Source organism: Opisthocomus hoazin, chromosome 8 (genome assembly GCF_030867145.1).
Source record: "Opisthocomus hoazin isolate bOpiHoa1 chromosome 8, bOpiHoa1.hap1, whole genome shotgun sequence".
Lineage (NCBI taxonomy): Eukaryota > Metazoa > Chordata > Aves > Opisthocomiformes > Opisthocomidae > Opisthocomus > Opisthocomus hoazin.
The window spans coordinates 71,338,752-71,363,792 of NC_134421.1; the positions used below are offsets into that span (position 1 = coordinate 71,338,752).

Here is a 25,041-nt window from a genome sequence, read left to right on the forward strand (position 1 = left end):
GATTTTTCAAAAAAAAGACTAAAAACTTTGCAGCCCTCCTACAAAATAAGATCATGTTATTTATCCTTATTTTACAGATGTGTAAACTGAGGCCTGGGTTGCACAGGGGGTTGAGCGCAAAAGTGTCCTCCCTGAAGATGAAGGTGGGAGAAATGAGGCTTTCAGACTTGCTTTTTTTCTGCTTTTGTGGGTGTGTTGGTGGATTCCTTTATAAGATGAGGGATTTTCCCTTTGTGTTTCTGTTTTGTTATGTTGTTAGGTGACTAGAGTCTTGTCTGTGGTTATTACTATAGACAGCCCCAAAGCTCAAGGGCTTTGGATATGTGTGCTGAAAAGCTCTGGCTGTCTCTTCATATCTGCACCCCAGAAGTCAGCAAGTATTGACCAATGCAAGAAAAAGCTCAGAAACTGTTTATTTCTCCAGGCTGGGTGCAAGAAAAGTTTGCAAAATGGTGGTCAATCACGGTGTGCTACAGGCCTCCTGGGATACAGTCTTTTCCTTTATTTTCTGTCAGGTTTCCTCAGATTTGCTGAGTTGCTCTGCTTGCAACGCTATCAGTGAGTATCTCTGCAGGCACTGCAGTACGCTTGGTTCGGTTTAGCCTTTCAGCCCACCAGCCCAGCACATGTGGTGCTGGCTATGAAAGTAGTGGCATCTTGGTTTCTCGAAGGCAGCGTACCCCAGCACAGTTGCACTTAGGTAAGTGTGTCTAATCCTGCCTTTGCCTCTCCCTCTCAGTTTTCCAGAGAAGAAGGTCTGCTTGTTTACAGCACTGTCCAAAGCCCAGCCACGATTTCGTGATTGCTCATAGCCACTATGTTTATGCTAGCAAATAAAGCTCTGTCCCCTCTAGAGCATGTGGTATGCCTCCATGTGGTATATCCGTGTGTGCATGCTTAAGCTCTCCTCCTGACGCAAAACATGATGGTATCATTCAAACTACTCATCTGAGATAGCCACTGGCCAGTGGCACTTCCCAAATTTTTCCTAGTCATAACTTATAACCTTTTGGGTTTGAATAACCCAAGAACTTGTAGGGGACTGCTCTGAAGACTTAGCACTATAGAAGTATTTTGAGTTCATCCCCTGATCTGGTTCATGTTACCAACACAGGCATGCCTAAAGACATGATTGTCATGATCATGAGACTGATTTTACTCCTACATCACCTAGGACAGCTCAGTACTGCCCAAAAAAGGGTTCGCCATGTTGCACCAGGAATGCTCAGGTTATAACAGTAGCAGAAAACTAAGCAGGACCGAGGCAAGAGCCCAAACTCAGACCTCCCACTCACACTGTGAAAGGCTAGCACAGCACTATCTGGGCGCACTGTCCTGGCAATGTTTTGGCACAGCTTGGAGAGCAGGAGAGAGGGCAGACAGCTTCAGTGTGGAGAGCGGTTGGTAGTGTGAACATTGGCTGTGCCATGCTGCTGGATGCCAGGGCTAGACAAGCCTGTTGTGTTAACCTTCAAGAACCACATTTTTGGGGAAGACAGTGCAGAACCTTTTGCACTGAGACTGGATATTAAAATTCACTGGTTATTCAGGGAGACAAAAGGGGTCATGCCTTAGGGAGCAGAGATGCCTTCTGTATGGCTCTCCAGCTTCAACATGGTGTTGGTGGAAACCTCACCCACCATCCCTCGCATGAGGTTGGGTGTGAAATGGTGTGAGAGGAGCATGGGAGTACCTGATGGGGAGAGATGACATAGGAGAAGGTGAGGAGCATGTCCAAGAAAAAAGAAGGTAAAGCGAGGGAGGGAGAAACTTCTGAGAGGTGGAGATGTGAGGAGGAGAGAGTCAGTAGGTCTAAGCTGTAAATGCAGAGCAGCTAAGAGAAGAGGTATCCTGAGGGAAAGATCTCAGGGTGGCTGAAGGTAAAGAACAAGAAGGAAGAAGAAGATGTGAATGGACCATCTATCTCTGGCAAAAATGGCTGCCTAAAGGTTGTGGCTGAACGTGCAATATCCCTCTGTGAGGAGCACATCAATCCTGTGCCATCGGTGGTAGTTAAATGGAGCCAGGCTCTGGGCAGCAGGTAGTATTCCGACCTTTGCCGTTATAATTTCGTTTTGTTCAGACTTTCCCCGCTGGCAAGCTGCAGTCTGCCTCCTCCCCCTCTCCCTTCCCCTGCTCATTACTACATTGCCTCTGAGCAGAGAGCGCCCGATCTCCTGGAATGTTAACTTGAAGAACATCTCTACAGGAGAAATAAAGAGGGGGAGAAAGCTGGAGAAGGAGGGGCATAAAAACAAGACAAAAATGTGAGGAGAAGCGGGAGGCAAAGATGATGAAGGAAGAGGGAAAGCAACACAAGTGGGAAGGAGAGTCATATTTCTCAATTGCAAAGAGAGAAGGCGGGGGGGGGGGACACAAAGCACACACAAAAAAATTGGTAATTTGCAGAGTGCAGAGAACAAGTATGCACCAGACAGCACGGGAGATGGTGGCGGCTTTGTTAAGAGTGGGGAGCAATGTGGCCCGTTGCTAAGGTTACCGCTTCCAAGGACAAGTTGAAATAACTCTTTACCTTTGTTCTGTGCTGGGTTGTCAATGTTGAAATTCCCGTTCCACACGACCGTCAGCTCCACCGGCAGGCTGTTAATCTCCATCCCTTCATAAGAATACTAGAAGTGGGAGAGGAAAAAAAATAAACCCAAACAAATCCAGACCTACATGGTGCCCAGAGGTGGGAAGTGGATGGGATAGGATGAGACAGGGCAAAAAGTGGTGCTGCAAGTTGTAAACGAGTGAAATGGAGCTGTCACTTACCTCCCTAATCACCATTAACTGCCAGAAAGCCACAGGATGCTCTCAAAATTGCGGTTCTCAACACAGCAAGCCATGCCCCTCTCGATAGCCTACTTAGCTGTTAGGTGAATATTCCATAATTTAAGTGTGTTTGCATGTGATGGGGCTTATTCTAGGTGTTGAACACAGCTCTGAAGAATATTTTGCCATTTCTTGGTGCACCTCCAAGGTGTACATTATGCATTGTGGGTCTACCATCCAAATACATCTCTGCTGTGTACAATGATATTTTGCAGAACTCTTGGGAGCTGAGCGATGTCTCAGAAAGCAGGGAACAGGCAAATCATGGAAATACCTTAAAAAAGGGTAAAATGGAGGTTCTGTGTATTTATAGACCTGTCAGCCTAACTTGGCTTCCCAGAAAAAAAGTACATCAAACTATTAAACAATCAATTTATAAGCACCTGCAAGATGATAAGGTGATAAAAATCAGCCAGCATAGATTTGTCAAGAACAAATTGTGTCAACCCAGTCTAATTTCCTTTTTTGACAGGCTTAATGGCTTTGTGGATAAAGGGGAGGCAGCAGATGCGATTTATCTTGATTTCAGTAGAGTATTTACTACTGTCCTACAGGAGATTCCCACAAACAAATTAGGGAAATATGATCTAAAAGAAGCCACCATGAGGTATATGCCAAAGCTACCAAAAGAAAAAGAAAAAAGAAGTCAAATAATTCAATGTCAGTCTGGGAGGTTGTTTCAAATGGAGTATTGTCTTGAGTCTGGCATTATTCAGTATTTTCACTACTGACTTGGATGATAAACTGCAGATTTCAGGAATGACTGCTTTGGGAGAGGGTGCAAGAACATCCAAGAGCAGGGTTAAGAATTCAAAACAAACTTGACAAATTGTGGCATTGTGCCAAAATCAACAAAGTGAAATTCAATACAGGCAAGTACCAAGCATTCTTCAGTAGGAGAAATCAATGCAAACAAATATGAAATTGGAGTGACTGGCCAGTGCTGCAGGAAGGGGTCTGGGGACCGCTGAAGATCACAAACAGATTGTGAATCAACAACGCCATATTGCTGCCAAAAAACCCAGCAAATCTCATTTGGGGATGCACTAGACAGAGTCTGTTACATACACACGCCCCAAGAGGCAATTATTTTTCTCTACCTGGAAGAAGAAAGGCTTCAGTTGGAGTAGAGGGTATCCAGTGTCAGGCAAATATGTATTAAGAAAACCATAGAAATCTTCTGAGAGAACTGGACAGACTTAAACAAACACTTGTCAGGCACAGCCAAGGTGTATAGATCTGGCCATAATGAAGGAAATGGAAGCTGATCTCTGGAGGCCCTCTCCACTCAGAGAGCTCTGTGACACATGGTGCTTCAGCGGTTTTTCTCAGCTAGAATTTGATTCTTCGTAAGCCAGTTCACACAGGGTTCACCCAGTTGCCCCTCAGATCCCAATGCCCACCTCCATCAACAGTTTCCATTCAACACTTCACCAAAAGGCAAAAAGCCCCTTAATGGGACATGAGATGGTTGCTTAAAGAACAGAACGGGAACAGAGCAAGAAGAGGAGAGGTATTTCATATCTGCTGTTATTACTGACCACATCACACAGAAGGATTTACCCTCCTGAGATCAGGAATCTCCCACTGCATTGGGTTCTATAGTGGCACAAACTCCCACTTTTAAAGAAAAAGTTGCTTTTCCCAGTAGAAGATTAAATACAATTCAAGAAGAGGTCTGGTTTGGTTGGGTATGTCTTCGACGTCACTGACGAGTTTCCCCATCACTTCAAGTCTCAGCGTGGTTTTCCACAGAGATGCCAAAGCTCTAAGCCTTGAGAGGCAGGTTTTTCTGCATGCGTTAATTGCCACATAATTGCAGAGTAAATCATATATGGTGATTTCTGTCCATTATGGCAGAGCGCTAGTTGCACGGTAATTTCTCTTTGGACAAACTAAACACAATTAACCACTGATCTGCAAGACCCTGTGATTACAATCTAGTTGTAGGGTATTTATGGGTATAAGCTTTGTGGTTACCATGGAAGTAAAGAGCAGCCGCAGGTTAGCAGAGTCCTTTGCGATAGGGCTGTACCCGCCAGTCTCACTCAGTATTAGCATTTTTATGACACTTCTCAGTGTCACTGCCAGCAAGGTGCAAGATGATGCAGAGCCGCTTGGACTCACAACACTGGCTTTCCACAGCTTTTTGGAGCTAGGAGAAAGGTTGGGGAGACGGGAGTGGGAAGGAGAGCGCCTGGAAAGTAGAGAATAATTAATCTTCTGCCACTCAGGAGCTTTGCAAACGCCTGCTTTGCACAGCACTGTGCAAATGCTGATTGGAAATGGGAAAGAACATATACACAGAACCACTGGTCACCCTTAAGTCAGAAACTGAGTCTGTAGGTGCCTGAGAAAGCGTTACTTTCTGCCTCAGCAGAGCCTCGTGTGTATGTGTTGGGATTTAGATGTTAGCAGAGCCTAGACAGGGCTGCCAAGGGACAGGCAGCTGGAGTCCCTCAGAGCCTTTCATCCCACTGAGGATCCGAGTGCCAGCAGCAGGAGCCCAGCTGGGATTTTAGATCTTATCTGTCTGCGGCACCGGGGGCAAACACATATTAGACTTGTTAACTCAGCAGACTTGATCCAGAACTGGAAATGAATGCGAGGGAATAAACAACAGGATCCCCATGGAAAAGCTCCAAGGATGAAGCCAGCTGGGGGGCTGGAATGAGGATGCTGTCTGTGCCTGGTCCGCTCTGACAGCTCATGGGCTGCACAGCAGCGAAACACGGCGATTTGCAAAGTAACAGTGAGTAAATGCTTCGTCCTCTTCAGACCACAGGAGCTGCTAACTGTGTGACCCCTGTTCAAAGCCCACTGAACTCAATAGGAGACTTTGAAAAGGATTCACTCAGCTGTAACAATAAGAGGGAAATATGTCTCAGAGAAGAAAAAAGGGATGGTGTATCGATCTCCAGGACTAGCAGAAGAGCTTCCTGGATACTCCTGCACAGAGCATTCATAACATTAGGGTTTATATGTATACATTGCCTTGGACAACTTTCTCTAGCACCAGCAAAACTGCTGAAAAGGTGTAAATCTGACCCCTAAGTCTGCAAAATCTGGATTCCCACCACAAAAACCAGATCAAAGCAGAAAATTACAGGCAATTTAGAGGCTCAAACTGAGAAAGGGAGGCTGCCCTTCCAGAAAGACAGACTGGATCTCATCAGGAAATGCCAAAAAGCTGCTAGAAGGAGGTGTTGTAATTGACAGGAACAGCACAGCGTGTTTTGAACTCCCAGATACCAGCTCTTTGTGTCTTAAACTCTTTGCTAGTATCAGGTACTCCCGCAGCACGGGCTGAGCCCATTACATCACTTGGCCATTTTGCCATGTAGCTAGCAGCTTAACATATTGTATGCAAGCTACTATAAACACATTGACTGTTTGTCTCTTTGAAGATCACGGTCCTCAGACCGAGAGGATGGCCACAAAATCACAGCTATGCAAACATTAGCTACCTCCATGGAAAGTTACTTTGCATTCCATCACTACAGGCACCCTGCATTAGAGGAGCTCAGCTTCACAGACCTCTGAGCCATGAGGTTTGTGCAAATCCACAGCCACGCTTGACCTCTTGCTACATCTCACTGTGATGCTGCATCACTGGGTAAAGCCCTTTGGTAGTTTGATTTGGGCACACATAGGATGATAAACCAAGATCAGTTACCTCAAGCACGCCCAATAGCGGGGAAACATCTGAAGAAATCATCATTTTAGCAGCATTTTAATATTAGTCTCTTTTCCCTGATAGCACAAAAACCAACTCTTATGATTAGAGCTCAGGCCTGGGGATTGATTCCTGTATATGGCTCTGCCACTGACTCCTTGTATGATCCTGTGCAAATCATTTAATCCTTTTTTTGCATCAATTTTCCAGTCACCAACTGCAGGCAAAAAACTTCCTGCCCAGTCATCTCGTCGCCTTGGACTCTCTGCTCCCCAGCACCGTGACTGAATTTTTATCTCTGGGTATCACCCAGGACTATAGAGCCCACATCATGATTGGGGTTTCTCTGTGATATTTGAATGTAGATAAGTAATAACAATAGTAATGCATCATCAGAATAGGGAAGTGTATGTACAACTCACAGCCCTGTGCTCTTCTTCCTTTGGCCACCCTTAAGTGTGTTTTCCCATGATTTCTGTGAATAGCTCCTCATTTTTTCCCAGCTCTGGGGTTTTTTGTCACTCCCTCCACTGTGTGAGCCACACCACTGTCAAATGCCTCTGAGATCTTTTGCTCAAATACAATGATGTGACAAATATGACATATTTGCTTTTCCTATCCCTACGTTACACAGCACTTTCAGCTGCCCCAGCTCGGGTCTCACGACACACTGACCTGTGAAGGACTTGAGGCAAATTATCCGCAGGGATTTCACTGCTAGAAATCAGTGTGTGCTGCCTGTGTATGCCAAGGCCACGCAGTGGGCAGGCTCACACCGAGCAAGAATGTGGGCTTAGTCATTGAAGCAGGTCACGGCAATGAACATGGCATGGTCAGGTGGGTCATCTCTCACCCATCTCCCTATTCCTCATGCAGAAGGCTGCTAATATTGGACTGATTGCAAGTGTGGGGATCCCACTGCTTCCCTCTGGGGAGATTGCTCTCTTCCCTAATAGATCTACCAATTTCAGCCATTCCTGCCAACGATTTTACTTACTTATTTATATGCCTCCTTAGCTCTCCCCCTTTTCATTTCCTCCCATCACTCTGTGTCCAGACTGTCAGCAGAGCTATCATAAGTGCAATAAGGAATGGCAGGCAGGGTCTCTCTGAGTGATAATTGCATGCCTTGGGTGGTGTGATGGAGGACAAAGCCCAGAGCTGAGAGTCTCAAACCACTTGACAAGAACAATAATTGTCCTGAAGCGTGCCTCCTGCCGTGACTTATTGCTGTTATCAAATGAAATATCTCCAGGAAAGACGTGGGGAGAGGCAGAGCTGGCTATTGACTGGACCGAGCACCCAGGCACCATCAGTTCTGGCTATGATGTTACTGACAAACCGCCAGATAGACTGGTCCCACCTGGGTGTCCTTATAACATCTCTGAACTGAAGTTGGAGCCACTTAGAAGAGCACCTGCTTAAGATGGTTCTGATCTCAGCTACCCTGGTATACACCCTGAGGGGGTAGGCAGTGGAGAGCAAGAGTTAAGGCCTTTTCCTGATCCTATCCTGTGTGAAAGCAGGAAAACTTCTGCATTTTGCAGAAATTATTCTGCAAGAGCTGAATCTGAGCTCATCGGTGTCTACTGTATGGTGGGAGGGGCCAGATCTAGAGGCTTGTGAAGGAAAACAAGCCAAGAATGAGTGCTTAGTCTAGCATGCATCACCAACAGAAAGATCTGCTGGCAGGATAGCACCCCTTCAGGGACACACCATCACATCACATCCCTCCCACCCTCCTTTGGACCTTCTCCAAGCCTGCAATGCAGGTGCTACACGCCATGTCTCATCCAACAACTCTGCTGAGTAAAAAGCTCTGTTGAAGGGAGCTGATTCAATTTGCAAACAAGCTCATACGGCTGTTTCTAAAGCCAGGTGACCCTCGGAGCAGAGGCTCATTCTATCGCTGTGGCTCTGGACTGAATGCTAATTCTGGCAGGGAAGGAAATAATCATGATGGAGACATATCTACAGTACTCCTTCCCTATTGTCTGTGTCCTCTGCCACCTGCTCAAACAGAGCCAGGGCTTCTCTGTTCCCTTTTTGTATCTGTGTGAATGTTGCTTTCTTTTGTCTGGCTCTCCCTTCCACTTCTCTTTCTCTCAGTGTCTGGAAAATTCAGAGCAACAATGAAACAACATTTCTCAGGAAAAAAAAAAAAAAGAAGAACTCAAATCAGCGAGTCAATGTGCCTTCAAAAGAAAAGGGAAGAAAAGTAAAGAAAAGCAAAGGAAAAGAAAGAAAAGAGAGGAATAGGGAAAAGGGGGGGGAGGGAGTGGGATATGACAGGAGGAAGAAAACAGGACAGAAAAGAGTGGAGTTTATTCCAAAATGAGCCTGTCTCCCTGGAGAAGAGAGAAGTCCATCTGAGCCACCACCAGACACGGGACAGGCATCTTACAGACATCACATAGCAGCAAGGTCATGGAGTGCCTTTGCATTAGCCTGACACTCAGCCCTGTCACCCTGTGCAGCTCAGGAGTAGCCTTGAGAGTTCCGGCATCAAAACAATCATTAAAATTAACATGGTGCTGTGGCAGCACTCAGGTATCCCATGAGCAAATCCATCTGGGGATTCCCTGGTCCTAGACATTAGTGACTTCGTGGAGCATGCAGCAGGCTCATTTATTGGATACCACAAACTCAGATTCTGAGAGGGCCCCTCCAGGACTGCTGAGGCAGTCTGTCCCCTACTCAGCCAAACTGTGCTTAAAATTATGCTGAGATAATTCATGCTGATGTCTATGTGTGCCAGAGAACCTGTGACTCTGAAGGGTGGCTCCTCTCTCCTTGCTAAGAATTTTTGGACAGCTGTGTAGACTCTGCCCAGGTCCATGTAATACCTCTGTAGCCACAGGCTTTTACCATTGTAAAAGAAAACAATTTCCAAAAAAAAGTGTAATGCCTGCTTAATTTCTCAAGCCATCCATTTCTGTGAAACCTCAAACCTGGATGCTCACAGGCCACTAATCAGTAACGAAAATCAGGGGGAGGGAGGGGTACAAAGGAACAAATAGGAGGGTGTCACTGGGAAGTTACTTGTTTGCAACAGATCGTAAAATGTGTGAACTGCCTGTAATCTTCAGCAGGCTGCTTAATGCAGCAGAATATGTTGTGACGGATTTTAACAAGCGCTGCCCGGCATGGAGTGGCAGAGCTGCAGTGAAGTGGCTAAAGCCTGTAATTAGCTCTTTGACTAATAAATCATCTCCTAGTAGCAGCAATGAGAAAGTCTCAAATCCATGTCTGGGAGACGCGAATCTCATGGAGAAACCTCTGAAGAAGCAGAGACCACCGCTGCACGTACGCACAGCTCCTGGCAGATGCCAGTGTCTGCCCCCAAGACTGGCATTGCTGCAGCGATAGCACCGCCGTGACTCACACAGGCTGCCTGGGAGGGGGATACTGGTCCTGAGCTGCAGATGGGGAAGTGGAGGTGGGCAGAGGCAAAGGGACTAACCAAAGGTCATGCAGTGAGTCAACGGCTGGAGGAAGGCTTGACTCAAGCCTTCAGCGTCTCACCCTTCTTGGCACCCGCTACATGCTGGCATCTGTCAGACTGTTTATATGGGGTTTTGCGTGTCCCATCACCAAAACCTCACATAATAACCTTAATTCTCAGTGTTGACCTGAACGTCTGTCCCTTTGGAAACCCTTTTGAATGCACACAGCGATGCAGCACTGCAAGGATATGGGCAAGTTAAGCTGATAATAATGTCTATGGGTCATCAATAAGGTGCTCCAGCATGGCCAAATGCTGGGATCCAAGGGCAGAAGCATAACTGCTGTGTGGTGACACCAGCCAGCCTAAAGAGCAAAAGGGCAGTTTTCAAGATACCAACCAGCCTTTCCTTGACTGTGGCTGGAATCAGGTAGGCAAAAAGGGCTGCAACACAACCCAGGTTCCACTGGGACAGTGCTGTAGGACTCCTGGTCCTACTTGGCTCCTGCACTTCTCCCGAGCAGGCAAGGCTTTCTCACCGAAGTGTTCTGGCACTGCACACTGGAGCTGTTGAACCTCAAGGCGGGCACCCGCTGCTCATTGCCCTGGATGTTCAAGATGCACTCGTAGCCTCGTTGGCCCGACTGTGGCTGGGGCAGGTTCTTGGCCTTCAGCGTGATCGGCTTGATCACTTCCACCGGCACCAGGATCTTCTCTGCCTGCAGCAGCTGAGGACAGTCCTGGGGAGAAAGGAGACAGCACACGAAGTCAGCACATGGGTTTCCCAGCCCCACATGGAGTCCCCTAATGCTTCTTAACCTTCTCACTTCACGCTTCACTTCATCTGATTACAAAGCTTTTGCACCTCCCTGGGCCCCAGCCTGTTACAAAGGTCTTCAAAGAGCATTACTGGGAAGGCTCAGATAAACAGGTGAGGAAGGATTGCTTTCACAGAACATCATTTCCTATCTCCTCTGTTCACACTACAGACTTTCAATCTTCAGGACCCAAGCAAGCTAGCTCTGGTGCTTTTTAATACCTGCTCTCTTAGTCAGGTAGTGGGAAAGCAATCATGTCGCCTCCAGGGACTTCGTCTGGTCACAATGCCATGACACGAGAAGTGAAGAAAGCAAAATCTGAGCGTAATTCCTTGCCTCCTCAACAGCCAGTGCACCATTATACAAAAGGCACAGCTCCAGAAAGACATGTTGCAAGCTATAGCGTGTGAGCTGTCAAAAAGAGAGTTTGATTTGGCTTAGAAAGGGACATCTGTAATATTTATTACAGAAGGATCCAGCTCCCAAGAAACAAATACTACACAATGTGTGGAGATCCATAGAAAGGGCTTGCCACCATTTCACTAAAGGAGTGATGCTTAGAGGATGCTGCTAATCCAGTGCCTCTTGGTGGGTCCCCTGCACAGGTGGAGGTCTGGACACCCAAAGCTGCAATGCAGAAGGCTGTGTTCAAAGCCTCATTAATTTGCACAGCTTTAGTTAAAGTAGCAATGCACTGCTGCTTCACAGTACAATCAGAACACTGCAAACTGTCAAATTCGTGTATCCTAAGAAGCTATCAACACTTTAGGAAATTACTGCAGCATTCGCCTGGCTAATCCAAGGCAGTTCAACACAAAATGGGATCCCTCAAACAACCACTATACCAGGCTACAAAACATAAGCATGCCATATGCACAGACCACGCTGTCTTGATCACTTGTGAGTGCCTGGCTGTCCCCTCTTGTAAGTCTTTTCAGTTCCTAGGTGCCAAGAGAAAGCCTGTACCCTCTTTTTCTTCTCTGTGTACACTCTCGCTCTGTAGCCCTCAGCACAGGAAAGACATGGACCCATTGGAGCAGGTCCAGAGGAGGGCCACAAAAATGATCAGGGGGATGGAACATCTCTCTTGTGAGGAAAGGCTGAGACAGTTGGAGCTGTTCAACCTGGAGAAGAGAAGGCTCCGGGGAGACCCTATTGTAGACTTCCAGTACCTGAAGGAGCCTACAAGAAAGCTGGAGAGGGACTTTTTGCGAGGGCCTGTAGTGATAGGACAAGGGGTAATGGCTTCAAGCTGAAAGAGGGTAGACTTAGATTAGATTTAAGGAAGAAATTCTTCATCAGGAGGGTGGTGAGACACTTGAAGAGGTTTCCCAGAGAAGCTGTGGATGCTGCCTCCCTGGCATTGCTCAAGGCCAGGTTGGACAGGGCTTTGAGCACCCTGGTCTGGTGGAAGGTGTCCCTGTCCATGGCAGGGGGGCTGGAACATGATGGTCTATAAAGTCCCTTCCAGTCCAACCTATTCTATGATTTGGCACACTGCCTGCTCCCTGCACAGCACCACAGTATCATTACGGCACAGCCAGCCTGCCCAGTCCAGAGAGTAACACCATTTCAGTCTGTCCTGCCCAGTGTTAAAGCCAGGTCCAGTCAGTACAAGCAGAGACGGGGAACTTACATAAAGAGGTGTAAGCTTAATCTGTAGGTGTGGGCAAGGAATGGCAAGAGGAAAATGGATGATCCAGGGCTGTAAAGCAGGACTGAAAGGCTCAGAAGAGAAATTTATGTCTTATGTGAGTCTGGGAGTTTGTTAGACCAGATGGTGGAAGCATCTTATGGAAGCAAATAGCTTAGGAAGATAAAGAAACGGATTAGACGTGTAACATCTGCAGTTACACCAACCAGGAACAGAATTACAAGAGCCATCAGTCCTCACACTGTGGGTGTGAGCTGATCCATGGCCAGGGGCAGGAAGAAAATCCAGTAACCACCCAATGCATCACTGCAGTGAAGTTCATCAGCCTTCCTCAGTCCCCAAAGAGGGTTTGCCTGTCCTAGTGGGGATGCCAGACTGAAGAGTGCTTTGGGGCAACCTGATTTCTCATCTGCACTTCTAGCCTGATCCTAATGGTGTAAGTACTTGAGAGCTGCTGATGGACTTCAGTTGGCCTTGCCCAGGCTGACATCAGAAAAAGGACAGCGAAGCACACAGTCACTGGGGCTGGATGGAGGTCAACCGTCTTGGGTCTGGTGGCCGTTTGTCTGTGCTATTCTGGCACAAGGCCTAGCTTAATACATGCTACTGAGGACTGAGGCTTCATAGGCCATCACATCAGCCTGGCTGGCTGGTGTAAGGATTGGAGGTGGCAGGTCCATGTGATGAGGTTTACCACTGTGATTCTCTGCAGCCTTGGAGACCCTGGTGCTAAGCAGCACTTCAACAAGCAGACACGTGTGACGAGGGTCCAGGAATCTGAGTATATGAGCAATGGAAGTTGCCTTATGCCCCATCATGCACAAGACACAGCCAGTGTGGAAAGAGGTTGTATCTGACCTCCAGGAGTGCTTGACGAGCTACACTCTGTTCCAATGCTCCCTGCTCTTGCTGTTGTCCTGTCCTGTGATGAAATGTCCCCAGGGAAGTACTAATACTGAAACACAATGGTCAAAGCATCACAGAAGTGTTTGTATTGGCAAAAGGGTAAGAACTGACAGTTTAGAAAGTCCTTCCAACCTTGGGTTCAATGGTCCTACCCTATCAAGACACATCAGCGTTAAGGCTAGCTGAAGGGTTAAGTAGCTACTCAGCTTGAGAAAGTGAGGCATAATCTAACCCTGGGTGACTTTGACCTATAAAAACCCTGAGAGCAGGGGAAGGAGGTGGTCTAGGTTATGTCAAAACACAAGTGAGAGTTTTCACTTCTGATCACACCAGCAAATACCGTGTATAAATACCATTTGGGACTGTATGGCTTCCACACCCCAAGAATCCTCCCCTTCATCTTCCCAACGTGTCCTGAGGCCTCTGAATCAGCTCTCTCCCTCTCTCCTGGCATAAGAAAAGACCTTGGCAGCATCTTCTTAATCTTTTTTCCTCCTCAGCTATAGGAGTTGAGAGAGAGATGCATTGGCAGAGTGAATTGGTGGGACAGGAGGATGGGAAAGCCCTATCTGCCGCTGAGCAGCCATTTCCCAAGAGCGGGGCATTTTGCTTGATGTCTGTCAAACAGAAAAGCCTCTGAAGGGGGCTGGAGGATGGAGGTTGGAGATAGTCCACTATGTTACCTGCAGGCCAATCCCAGCTCTGCAGGCTGGTCTTGTCTAGCTTTATCCCGACCCCACCCCCCACCCCTGGTGCTGTAACCTTTCCGATAACACTTGTTTCAAGTTCATTAACAAGCAGTGATTGCGGCAGCCCCAAAACAGGATTCGTTTGCATATAAAAAGCTTTGCAGAGCTGTGAGGAAGTTCATTATAGATAATTGAAGAGGCAAGCGCCATAAAGAGGAAATCCTCCCAATGTGGCTTTATCTGATTGACCTAATGTTCTTTTTAATTGAAACAGGGGGAGAAAAAAGGCAGTTTCATTGGGTGATGTACTGCATAAAACCTCAGAGCTTGGACTAGGCTCTTGGTTCAAATTCAGATGTAGTACTCGTTTTGTGGCCTGTGTCAAGCCCTATCCAGTCAGCTTGGGTGCCTGCTCAGGTTTGTATTTTTGAGAGTAAAACATCAGCCTGCTCAGAGCAGACTCTGCCGTAAGACCCAAGTAGAAGAATGCTTTAAAAAAGAGTTATCTAGGGCATTTTCCAGTGGAGGCAGTTTCTCTTCGCCTTTCCTCTGCAACGGACATCACCTAGGTAAGAAGAGCACAGATTTCACAGGATATAGGGGAAATAAAAACATTCACTGCCAACAGTCTTACCAAGGAAGGACAGAATTCCATCCCTTTTGTCTTTGGTATATAATAAATTAAGCCTTTCCCCAGTCTCCAAGGGGAGCTGGTTCAGATTCCAGAGGAGCTAAGATCCAGTTAAATCTGTACCAGGGCAAAATATTTGAAAGCAGACTCTTGTTCATTCATTTTGTCTGTGTTTAGCTTTGCTCTATCCCTTAAATGCCTTCAAATGAGTCAGTTTCTTTAAAATAATATCCTCCACCATTATTAATTACTCGTATCAGCAGCCATGCACACCTCAAATCACCAAATTTTGCCGGTATCAAGTCAGAGAGCTTTTGCTGTGAAAACACCGCATGAAATGGGCTGTACTCATTGGGTCGATGGTTGTTTAATTTTCCTTATTTATAACTCCTCGTAGAATGCTTGCAAATGTGTTTTGTTGTAGCTTGCAGAAATAATGAAGTCTCAGAAATATGAGAACCCCTTCTCTTTTTCTCTCATATATGTGTTATGGCCTTCATCACAGCTATACCTAAGCAAGTCCCCAATGAGAGCCATCATGAGAACTCTGTTAAAGAGAGCACTGAAACCTCTCTGAGGCTATGTGGTCTTAGCCCTGAACTAATTAGTTTGGTTCCTTTATGGTCCTTCATACATATATAGTTACAATTTCATGGGGATTTCACCACACTGTTTTCCAGACAAAGCTGGAGACTGACCAGAGACTCTGAGTTATCATCCTTTCCTAGGAATGAAGCATGCAGGGATCTTTCAAAGTCTTGTGATATTGCCTGGGATTTCCTCTAGCCTTATTTTGTACAGTTTCACTCTCTGTTACTGTTTATGGCCAAGATCATGGGCCCAAGTCTCATCAAAGTGTTCTTTTTTCCGAAGGAAAATGGGTCTCATCCATTTTGAATGGTAGGCATCCTATGTGGGAACATGTAGAATGTCTCTGAGGGTTTAATACAATGACCCATACACTTATTAACAGTCTCCACCTGACATTAGTGTCCCAGTTCACTTGTCTTTCCTTGTGAATCTCTTGTCCTCCAGAACATTCAGGCAAGGCAATCTTTCCACAATGCTCCCTCACAATCCCTGGTAGCTGTGACTGGATCTCCACTTTCTGCAGAAGGAAACTAGAGCTCACTTATTGCTGACTGCCTTGTAGGAATCTTTGGCAAGATCAGCTCAACTCTTGGCAATGGATTTTCACCCTTTCTTTCCCAGGAGAGTATCAGTCATTTCCATTCAGGGCCAGACATAGCCACCACCACCAATTCCTCCATTACTCATCCCAGAGTATCCAGGTCCCCTTTTCTCCCGCCATCAAAATCCATTTTTTCATCAGAACTTCAGAGGGATTTTTTAAGACTTTCCTTCCAGTATCCCTCATTCAGCAACTATCTTTGTGTTTTACCCAAGCCATCTTGCCCAGAAGGAACATGATCACAAAGTGAATCTAAGTGGGGACTATAACTTACTCACTCAAACCCTTCGGAACCCAACAAGAAATGATAGTCAGATAGTTATTTACTCACATATGATGTAAATACATCTTTTGTTCTTACCCTCTGCTGATCTGTAATGTACCCTTCTGCCTGTGTCCCCTATGGCTTTCTCATCCTCCCACTCTGCTGTAGTCAAGTCAAGAGGGTAAGATCTGAGAGACAGGGGATGGGTCTTTATGTAGACCACGGCATCTGGATGGTCTGTTAGATGGATTAGATTAAAAAAACCTTTAAACCAAAGCAGAACAGGGCAAGAGAAAGAAAAGGAAGGAAAGGAGGGAGAAAAAGAAGAGGGGAGACCAGCAAACAAACAAAAAAAGAGATCTTTCTTTGTCATTGACTTTAGAGGAAGAAGATTTCACCTGGATAAAAAGCAGGACAACAGCAAGTTGACAGATGAGAGGCAGCAAGGACTGCCTGGAATATGTTGCCTGAGCTATTCTCTCACACCTCAACGCTGTCAGCCTAGGTCAGGGCTGAAACACCACCTGAGCAAAATCAGACGTTTGTTTAGCAGCTGCCCTGTACTGCTGCAAACAGACAGATTCAGGTCCAGGACTGACAAGCTGGTTCCGTCGATGAATCACTTTTAAACTCTTGCATAACTTCCCAGCCCCAGGATAATCTGGAGAAGGAAATGGAAACGAGCTCGGCATTCCCAGTGCAGGAGGCGAAGGGGTGAGTTACAGTTCACGTTGTGTTTACATTATTACACCACTAATTCTTAACATCATAAAATTATGTTTAAAATTTACACGAACAGTGCTGGGGAACATTATTAGGTTATAAAGTGGAATCAGGTCAGTGCTCCGTAGGCAAGATTCCAGGCTCCATAAATTTCTGGATATACTTCCCCCAAATTTACATTGGCACCAGCGGCAATCAAACCAGCTACAAAAAAGCTCACCCGGTCAAAGAATTTTTTAATGCACCATATATTTTATCTGCACTTCTTAAGTTTACAATGTTGTTAGTTAGATTGATGGTGTGCTTATTTATTGCCACAGGAAAAGTAATAATACATGAAGAAAATGCTCAGAACTTTAAAGGCAGCTGATGAGGAGAAAGCAAGAAGATTTATGGGAAGTGTAAACATCTGCAGAGACAACAAAGAAATAATGGAGTCCTTGCATTGCTGTCGTTTCTGGTGGCTCCTTTTTAGTTAGGAGTCTTCCATGCACTCAGGACCAAATACCAGCTCTCTTCTGTCAGATATTGCAAGTGATCCTGGTGCCTGGGAAAAGGTGGTTGGCCTGGAGTGCATGGAAGAGATTTGGTCCTGTTTAAGCTCTGTGCACTGTAGTAGCGACATACTTTAACGGTGGCTTGCACAGATTAGTGCACAGATATCACTGCAGGAGGAAGGGAGACCAACAGATCAACAGTAAATCATTAGCTCAGCTTCCACAGCCTCTTAGATCCCCAGTTTCACTATTGTGAAGGCTAGAGCGATGAGTGATGCTGACCACCAGAGAGTGGATCCTCAAAAAGCAGAAGCTAAATGAAGATAACTAAGCTCCTCTCACGTGCTTTGGCAGGGGGGTTGGACTAGATGATCCCCAGAGGTCCATTCCAACCCCGAACATTCTGTGATTTTGTGATTCTGTGGCTTACTGCTGAATCCTGTTGATCAGAAGCAAAGTGACTCCCCCAAGGCCGTGCAGGCAGTCTCAGAAATGACCCAGGTCTGCTGGGAGCTGGATCCCGACCCAGGACTATTCTGCCTCTGAAGTCAGTCCACACAACTCTGCTGATCAACGTTAATTATTTTACTTTTCTTTAATTCTTTATTAATGCAGTCTTTCTCAGCTGGTCCATTATTTCACAAGGATCAAGGTCAGGCTGTCATAATTATCCAAGCACCACATTTATCCTTTTTAAATAGAGACACAATGTTAGCTTTCTTTCAGCCCTTTGCTGCTTTGACACACCTTAGAAGGAAAAGTAATGATCCAGAGAGCAGGAGCCTTCTGGTCACTGCATGAAGGGAGTGGACTAGCGACAAAACCAGTAGATGACTGTGTCATTAGGTACCTCTGCTCAAAGGAGAGGGGCTGATGGAGACATGCAAGCTGTCTCAGTTCTGGTGTTTCCTGAGTAACTGCTTGATTTTAAAATCATAAGAAATATGAATGCGTGCACTGGGGAAGGTGGTGTATGAGCAAGAGACAAGATAACTGTATTTACTGTGACAAAGTCTGTCATTTGTTAAAGAAAAGCTCTGGTTAAGTAAGATAACCCTTCAGAATAACAGTCATAGTAGAACTGGATTATGCAAAGCCATGGAAAGCACAGGGCAGAGAACAGGCAACTTATAACACAGTAATGAATTTCTTCTCTAAATATTACTATATAAATCTGCATTCTTCTGCCTAGCCAGCCTTCTGTTCTTCTGTGAGGATTTCCACCTGAAGTTCACAAGACCTTTCATGTATATCAAAGCACTGTACATCCATGCATGGCCCCCCAGCAGCCCAAGAAGGCTGCAAATATTGAGCATTGCGATAACACCCCTTACTGCTCATTCTTGTAGGTATCAATGACATTGACATGTCACTCATCAACAAAGCTAAGATTCTTATACATCTGTGCCATCAAATGAGTTCTGCATGCATAAAGGGCATTCTCCAACCCAGGCTACCTCAGAGTGACAGGGAGTCTCATGACAACACTCTCACATGTGTATTTCTGGTGTCTAACACCAGTTGAGTCCAAGCTGTAGTACTTCCTTCGTAAGAGAGGATTGAAAGACTTTTTCTCCTCTAAAGCTGCCCATTTCTACAAAGTTAGTAGAAACTTGGGATCTTTGAGACCTCCAGACTTTGGTCTAGCTAAGAATGTCCAAGAATGGTCAATGGGTTCAGAAGCCAACAGAGACGACAGAGTAACAGATGGACCGGAGGTGCACATGCAGGCCACATTGACGCAATCCCGCTTCCTTTGGAAACCAGGACAGATGCCCAGAGAGTCATATTACTTTGGCTTCCACAGTGGGAAGGTTGGGACAATGATATCACGGCTCTTGTCACCCTCCCACTCACCGAGATCTGTGACAGCATGTGATAATGTCCTATCCAAAGCAAAGGGACTCCTGTGCAAAGACAAGGCGGGGAAGGAGGGTCTGGGCTCAGTCTCCTGGAGATGCCCCAAGCAGGGCAGGAGACACTTTCCAGCACTACCTCTTATCTGCAGCTTCAGCATCCTGAGAATGTTTCTCCTTGGCCAGGTCCCAAAAGCCCACATGTCCCAAAGCAGTGAATGCAGCTGATAAGACAACGGAGAATAGTAAAATCTTTCTGCTTCAGAGCCAGGCCACGAGCCCACACTACGTCTGAATGAGGAATTATCCTTCTTCTTGAGCAACTACCTTTCCCTCAAATTGCAGCGTGCCACACAGATCCTAACAGTCCTAACAGATGTCCAGATAGTGAGAAAATCCTATAACCACTTGAGGCATAGCAATGGCATTGCACTGAGCCAGGCTATGAAAACAACATAAGCGCTTCCTGATGTTATTTCAAGGGTGCTGTGTTGGTGGGGACAGATGAGTCCTGTCCCTGTTGCATGCTGAGATCACTCTGTCCTGCGGGATAAATATTCTTGCATTGCAAAGACGAGCAGTCCAACTATTATGAGTAACATTTAGCAGGGACACCGTACTGAGTGTCAGATGCTTCTTATAGCTCCATTCAAGCTAATCTCCCCGAGTTGCTCCTAGAAATTACATGAGCAGGTCCTTGATTAGTCACTTACATGGTGGCTGGAGAAGCTAAGTTCTAAGAAAACAAGATGTGCATTAAGATAGGATGAACTGCTCAGAGGGAGGACTTTTCCATCAGTTCTCAGTTCGCATTGTGATTTGGTTGGAGGTCTCAATGAGGAGACACACGATGGAGCTGTCCTACACCATGACAGATATCCTGCAGATCCACCACCGTACTTATCAGAAATCCTGCTAAAAGTTACTGCAGAAATTGAACAAGTTACCAGCCTTTTCCCCTGCCAACTGGATGACTGCAGGGCAGAAAGGCTCAGAGATGACAAAAGGTGCCCAAAAATAACAAAAGAAGCCACTTCAAACACAGGCTTTTCATCTTTTTCTTCACCTCAGTGGAAGTCAGTATGACTTGCAAACAACAACGAATAATCTAATTTGTTTGTACATGCTCAAAGACTTTTTATGAACAGTCCCCGCTGTGAAATCACAGTTCCAGGTACTCAGTACTGTACAAGCACCTATTAACAGAAAGTGCTTACCCGAGTCAGAAGAGGGTGTGAGAGAAACAGGGACACAGAAAGGTGAATGTGTCCATCCCAGCTCACAGCCAGGAATAAAACTCTCATCTGCTGACATAAAACTCATGGCCTTATACACTACCTGATACTGCCTGTGAGCAGTATTTTCTTGTTCTAACAGGACTCCACGAACAAGGGGAAAGCTTTCTGCCCAGTCTCTCATTTCTGTGTTTAATTTCCTCTTATCCGAAGCACTCCCTCTGAAGAGGATGTACCCACAGTACTATACATCTCCATTTCTGGGAAAGGGCTGTAGTGGTGGATGAGGGCTAAAATGCCACAGCCTGAAATGCCAAACCACCAGGAACCCCAATGCACAGCTGGATCCAAACCATCAGGTACAGCCTCCTCCCAGATTACCCCTGCCTCCCCGTGAACAGGATGTCGACAAAACTGAACTCCACCACACATGCTTGGAAACACTTCTAAGAGCTAAATAGATGATAAACGCCAAACCCCCATGCTGCTTAAAATCAGGCGCCACGAAATGCACGCATCACCACGCCAGATCCCATCTGCATGGGGTGGCTGCTGCTGCCTGCAGCAGCTGCCTGTCTAGAGCTGCTCCTGGTCCCCTCGCCTCTCCTGACAGTCCCCCTGCCTGCTCACCGCACTTGAAGGCAGCAGGTTGCCTGCAGTTGCCATAGAAACTAAACCTCGCACCCTCCCCTTAATGATAGACAGGTGCCAGGATAAGTGAGTGGATAATCGACAAGCGGGGAAGGACTCGGCACTCTGGTGTTGGCCTCGTTGCAACTGTCATTAGAGTCCCTGAGAAATGAGACATACATTAATTTGAGCAGAGATGAGTTTTCTCTCCTCCCTGTGCTGATGCTTCCAGAAGCCACCTCTCTGGCCGGGTTAAAGGAGGCTGGAAACAGAAGCAGGAGGGAAACTGAGCAGTTGCCACAGCAACAGTTGAAAATGAATTACCAGAAGGTTTGTTCATTCAAGGGAGCAAGGAGTTGACCATGTTCACCTGATGGCCCAGCACGTCCTCTACCCCCTCCCCAGTACAGCCACCCAGGCATTTCCACCGGAGTGCATTTTGGGAGGAGGTGGGCACTTGCCTTCCTTCTGCACCTTGCAAAGAGGACAAAGCAGGACATTGAAAACCTGTCTGCTTTTTAACACCCTGGGGCAAAGCCCTCCCTGAGCCAGGCTGAGATGCACCAGCAGGGTGGGGAAGGACCCTACTGAGTTCACTGCAGAGTCCATGATCAGGAGACGCGGGCATTCTCACTTAAAATGGAACAGAACAGAATAGAATAGAATATTTTCAGTTGGAAGGGACCTACAATGATCACCTAGTGCTAGGTGAACTACCTGAGCACTTCAGGGCTCACCAAAAGCTAAACTATGTTATTAAGGGCATTGTCCGAATACTTCTTAGATGTCTGCCAGTTCAGGTTGAGCTGTAATTATCACTCCTTGCCTTCTTTTTTTCCCCTCCCTTCTTCCCCGTTTCCCAAAAAACCCATCCCCAAGAAGGACGAGCGGCCAGTCAGAGCTAAATCTGTGCACTCCACTGCAGCGGCCGCCAGTACAGTTCTTCCTTCCGCACGAGGCACGAGCAAGTGCTGGGCAAAGCTGCACTCTGCTACTCGGCAGCTGCTCACCACCATGCAGCTCACACAGTTTTCTATCGCTTTTGACAAATTACTATTTGAAGCAGTTGTTTCTTTTATGTGGGCTTTACTGTCATTAGCACGTACAACTCCACATAAAACACTTTGGTGCGAGATCTTTTCTTCTGTTGTCTTTTTAGGCAGCAGATGAAAATCCTTTTAATAAAAAGCTTGTTTGGGGGAGGAAGAAAAACACGCACACTCAAATGGGCTGAGCAGGGAAAGATGAAAACCTCCTTCAAGGTAATTAAATGATTATGTATCTATTAAAGCCAGCGTATAACAGATTTGTTATCTAGGCTTGCTTTTGGCTTTTGCCATTATTTTCCCCCTCTTTTTCCCCCACACAAAGCTAAAGTCCTTGCAAGGCCCAGAACAAGATAGTGTTCCTCTTAGAAAAGAAGAAGGCACAAAAGAAGACTTCTTCTTTATCCCATCAACTCAAGTAGGCTACCCCAGCTCACCCAGCTTTGTACAGATGTTTGTGAAACGCTGACATGAAAACCACCCTGCTGGAACACAGCAGCCCTGTACAAAGACAAGACGGATGATGCAATCAGGTGTAATGGACAATAGATATCGGGAGAGACAGGTGCTGTTTCTGCAGTTCCTATTTCATCAGGACCTTCAGATTAATTGTTTTACTCCTCCGTGCCTCAGTTTCCCTCCACTACTTGTTGACTTTAAAGAGGAAAATGACTGAGCTCTCTCACTTGGTGATTGTGCCAAGTAAGTAAGGGTGGATTTCACAGTATGTTTGTCTGCATGGCGGTGCTTTGTGGTGCAACACTAAGCCTCTGCCTTGTCTTCAGCTATGGTCAACAACAAATGTCAAAAAGAAAGACAGGATGGCCAAGAAAAAGAAAGAAACTTGGCCTGTTGCCCTCTGTCTTTGAGACTAGTTCTCTCTCCTTTTTCTACCAGCTCTCTTTGGGAAAAACAACAATCCACTTCAGTACTAAAGAGTCTTTTTTTTTTCTCTCATTCTTTCACTTCTTGCCCTCCATAGCAATAATATCAGCTCTCCATTATAAAGCAAGTCACTCAGTATACTTCAAGTTAGTGGACATGGCTTTTGAATACATGCTGTAAAGGGAAATTATACGCCAAGGTGAAATATTTCTGCTGCAAATCATCCAGAGACATCATCAACCCTATTCGATCGAGTTCAGTGCCATAATCATAAATACTCTTGCTTTATGACCATGCTGGATTTCTTCACCGGAAGCAAACAAGGGCTTTCCCAAGGCTCCCAGATGAGTTGCTTCAGTTCTATCATAGGCAGAGCTGATTCACCAGGCACCTGACACATCACAGCTAAGAAAGTCATGGCTCCTCTTGACAGCGAGGGCCATGCCTTTTCTGTCCTTTCTCCACCTCTGCTTTAGTTTTGCCAGGCAGTGGTAGGACAGCTGCTCTGTCCCAGCCTGGGGCTGGCTGATCACAGCTATCCACCGTGCAATTCAAAGGCACCGCTGGATGGTAGATCACAAGCTATGCAGATAGAAACAGCTTTTTGCCTTTTGGACAGTATGGGTCATGGCCAAGACCTTTCTGCTGTCCTAGTGGATCAGTCTCAAATTCATCCTGCCCTCTGCATTAATCAGCAACTCATACTACAAGGGAAAAAAAAGTAAAAAATCCAAGGTCCTCTCAGACCACATGAAGCAGACCTGAAAGAAAGGCAGGTGAGCTCATGGGAATCCAGAAACTTGTGAGATGTGCTAAACAAATCATGGAGTCAGAATTACACAAGAGCACAAGACTCCCTTCAAAGTGCTCCAGACTGGTCCAGAGGTGATGGGTACCAGCCCAATCGGTCCATTTACAGCACAGGCCATCTGGAGCACGGGAAGCCTTAGCCCACATGCCGGCAAGATGCTGTACAGGCAAAAAGAGATAAAAGTCACCTGGAGATGGGTGTACCAGCAAAGAGAGGGTAAAGGCCATCGTATGGGGGAGAGAAGCAGGCTTGGCATGCCAGCAATGATGATTACAGAGGAAAGGAGTTTCTGGCACTAGTCCATATGACAGAGTAACACCAATATTTGCTTGCTTGGCAAGCAGTCTTTTGGTGCAATCAGACCAGATGATTCTGGAAGCCAGCCATGCTAATCTGCTCAGCAGACTCATGGCAGGACTGCAAATGGGATGGTCCAACAATACCACGCTGGTAGCACGGTCTCACATCAGTACCTCCTTGAGGCTTACTGATTTAGAAGGTGCTTGTGCCTGGATGGTTTCCCCCTCATGCTCCAGGGGTCCAAGGGCTTATAGAGGATAGGATGGAAAGGAACATTGCAGAAGGAGATGAAAGACCAGTAAAAATAGGCCCACTCAAGGTGATAGTACATTTTGAGCACTACTGAAGATAGCATTGGGAAGTCTGGAAATGGACCTCAGTGCTGTCAACCTTGTAACTCCTGTCATCAGGAACTGGATGGAGGTCTGGATGGGCAATGAGGAGCCAGACTTGGCTTCAAGAGATCAAATGGTTTATATCATTCAAGGAACCCACTCAATGAACAGGCATGGGTACAGGACAGAAAAGGAAAGAATTAAAGGTGAAAGTAAAAAATAGATAGTGGAAATTTCAGTGAGAGAGGTGAGTCAGTGAGAAGATGGCTTCTCAAGAGAAGGGTGGGAGATAGACACAGCATTTGTTCCAGGTGCCATTTGACAAAACCTTTCTGGCCACAAAGCGAATGTAAATCTGTGTTTGTCAGAATGCATTTGCGATGCCATCCTTCCCCAGCCATAGTGTCTTTGAGGGCCACAATCAGCTACAGGGCATTTCTCACATTGCCAGGCAGAAAGCTATCTCTGAGAGTTTTGGGTTTTGCAAGGCCACTATCCTTAGAGATATTTTCCAGTGATTCCAGTGCTGAGAAATGTTTCTTCTGTGCAGCAGACTGCAAAACCAGCTCAGAGCTGAGCAGCTGACTTCCAAATGTTGTTTCCCATGGGGAA

The 25,041-nt window shown here is 46.2% G+C and overlaps 1 protein-coding gene across 2 annotated transcripts in view; it reads right to left on the reverse strand.

Moving 5' to 3' along the window:
* PLXNA4 (plexin A4) overlaps nucleotides 1–25,041 on the reverse strand; it is a 472,600-nt gene that overhangs the window by 83,553 nt on the left and 364,006 nt on the right. For both annotated transcript variants that reach the window (XM_075429543.1, XM_075429544.1), the window contains exons 10-11: nucleotides 10,496–10,696; nucleotides 2,534–2,630 (exon numbers count right to left, since the gene is read on the reverse strand). In XM_075429543.1, coding sequence (XP_075285658.1) covers nucleotides 2,534–2,630; nucleotides 10,496–10,696 — 298 coding nt within the window. The remainder of the gene's footprint in view (nucleotides 1–2,533; nucleotides 2,631–10,495; nucleotides 10,697–25,041) is intronic.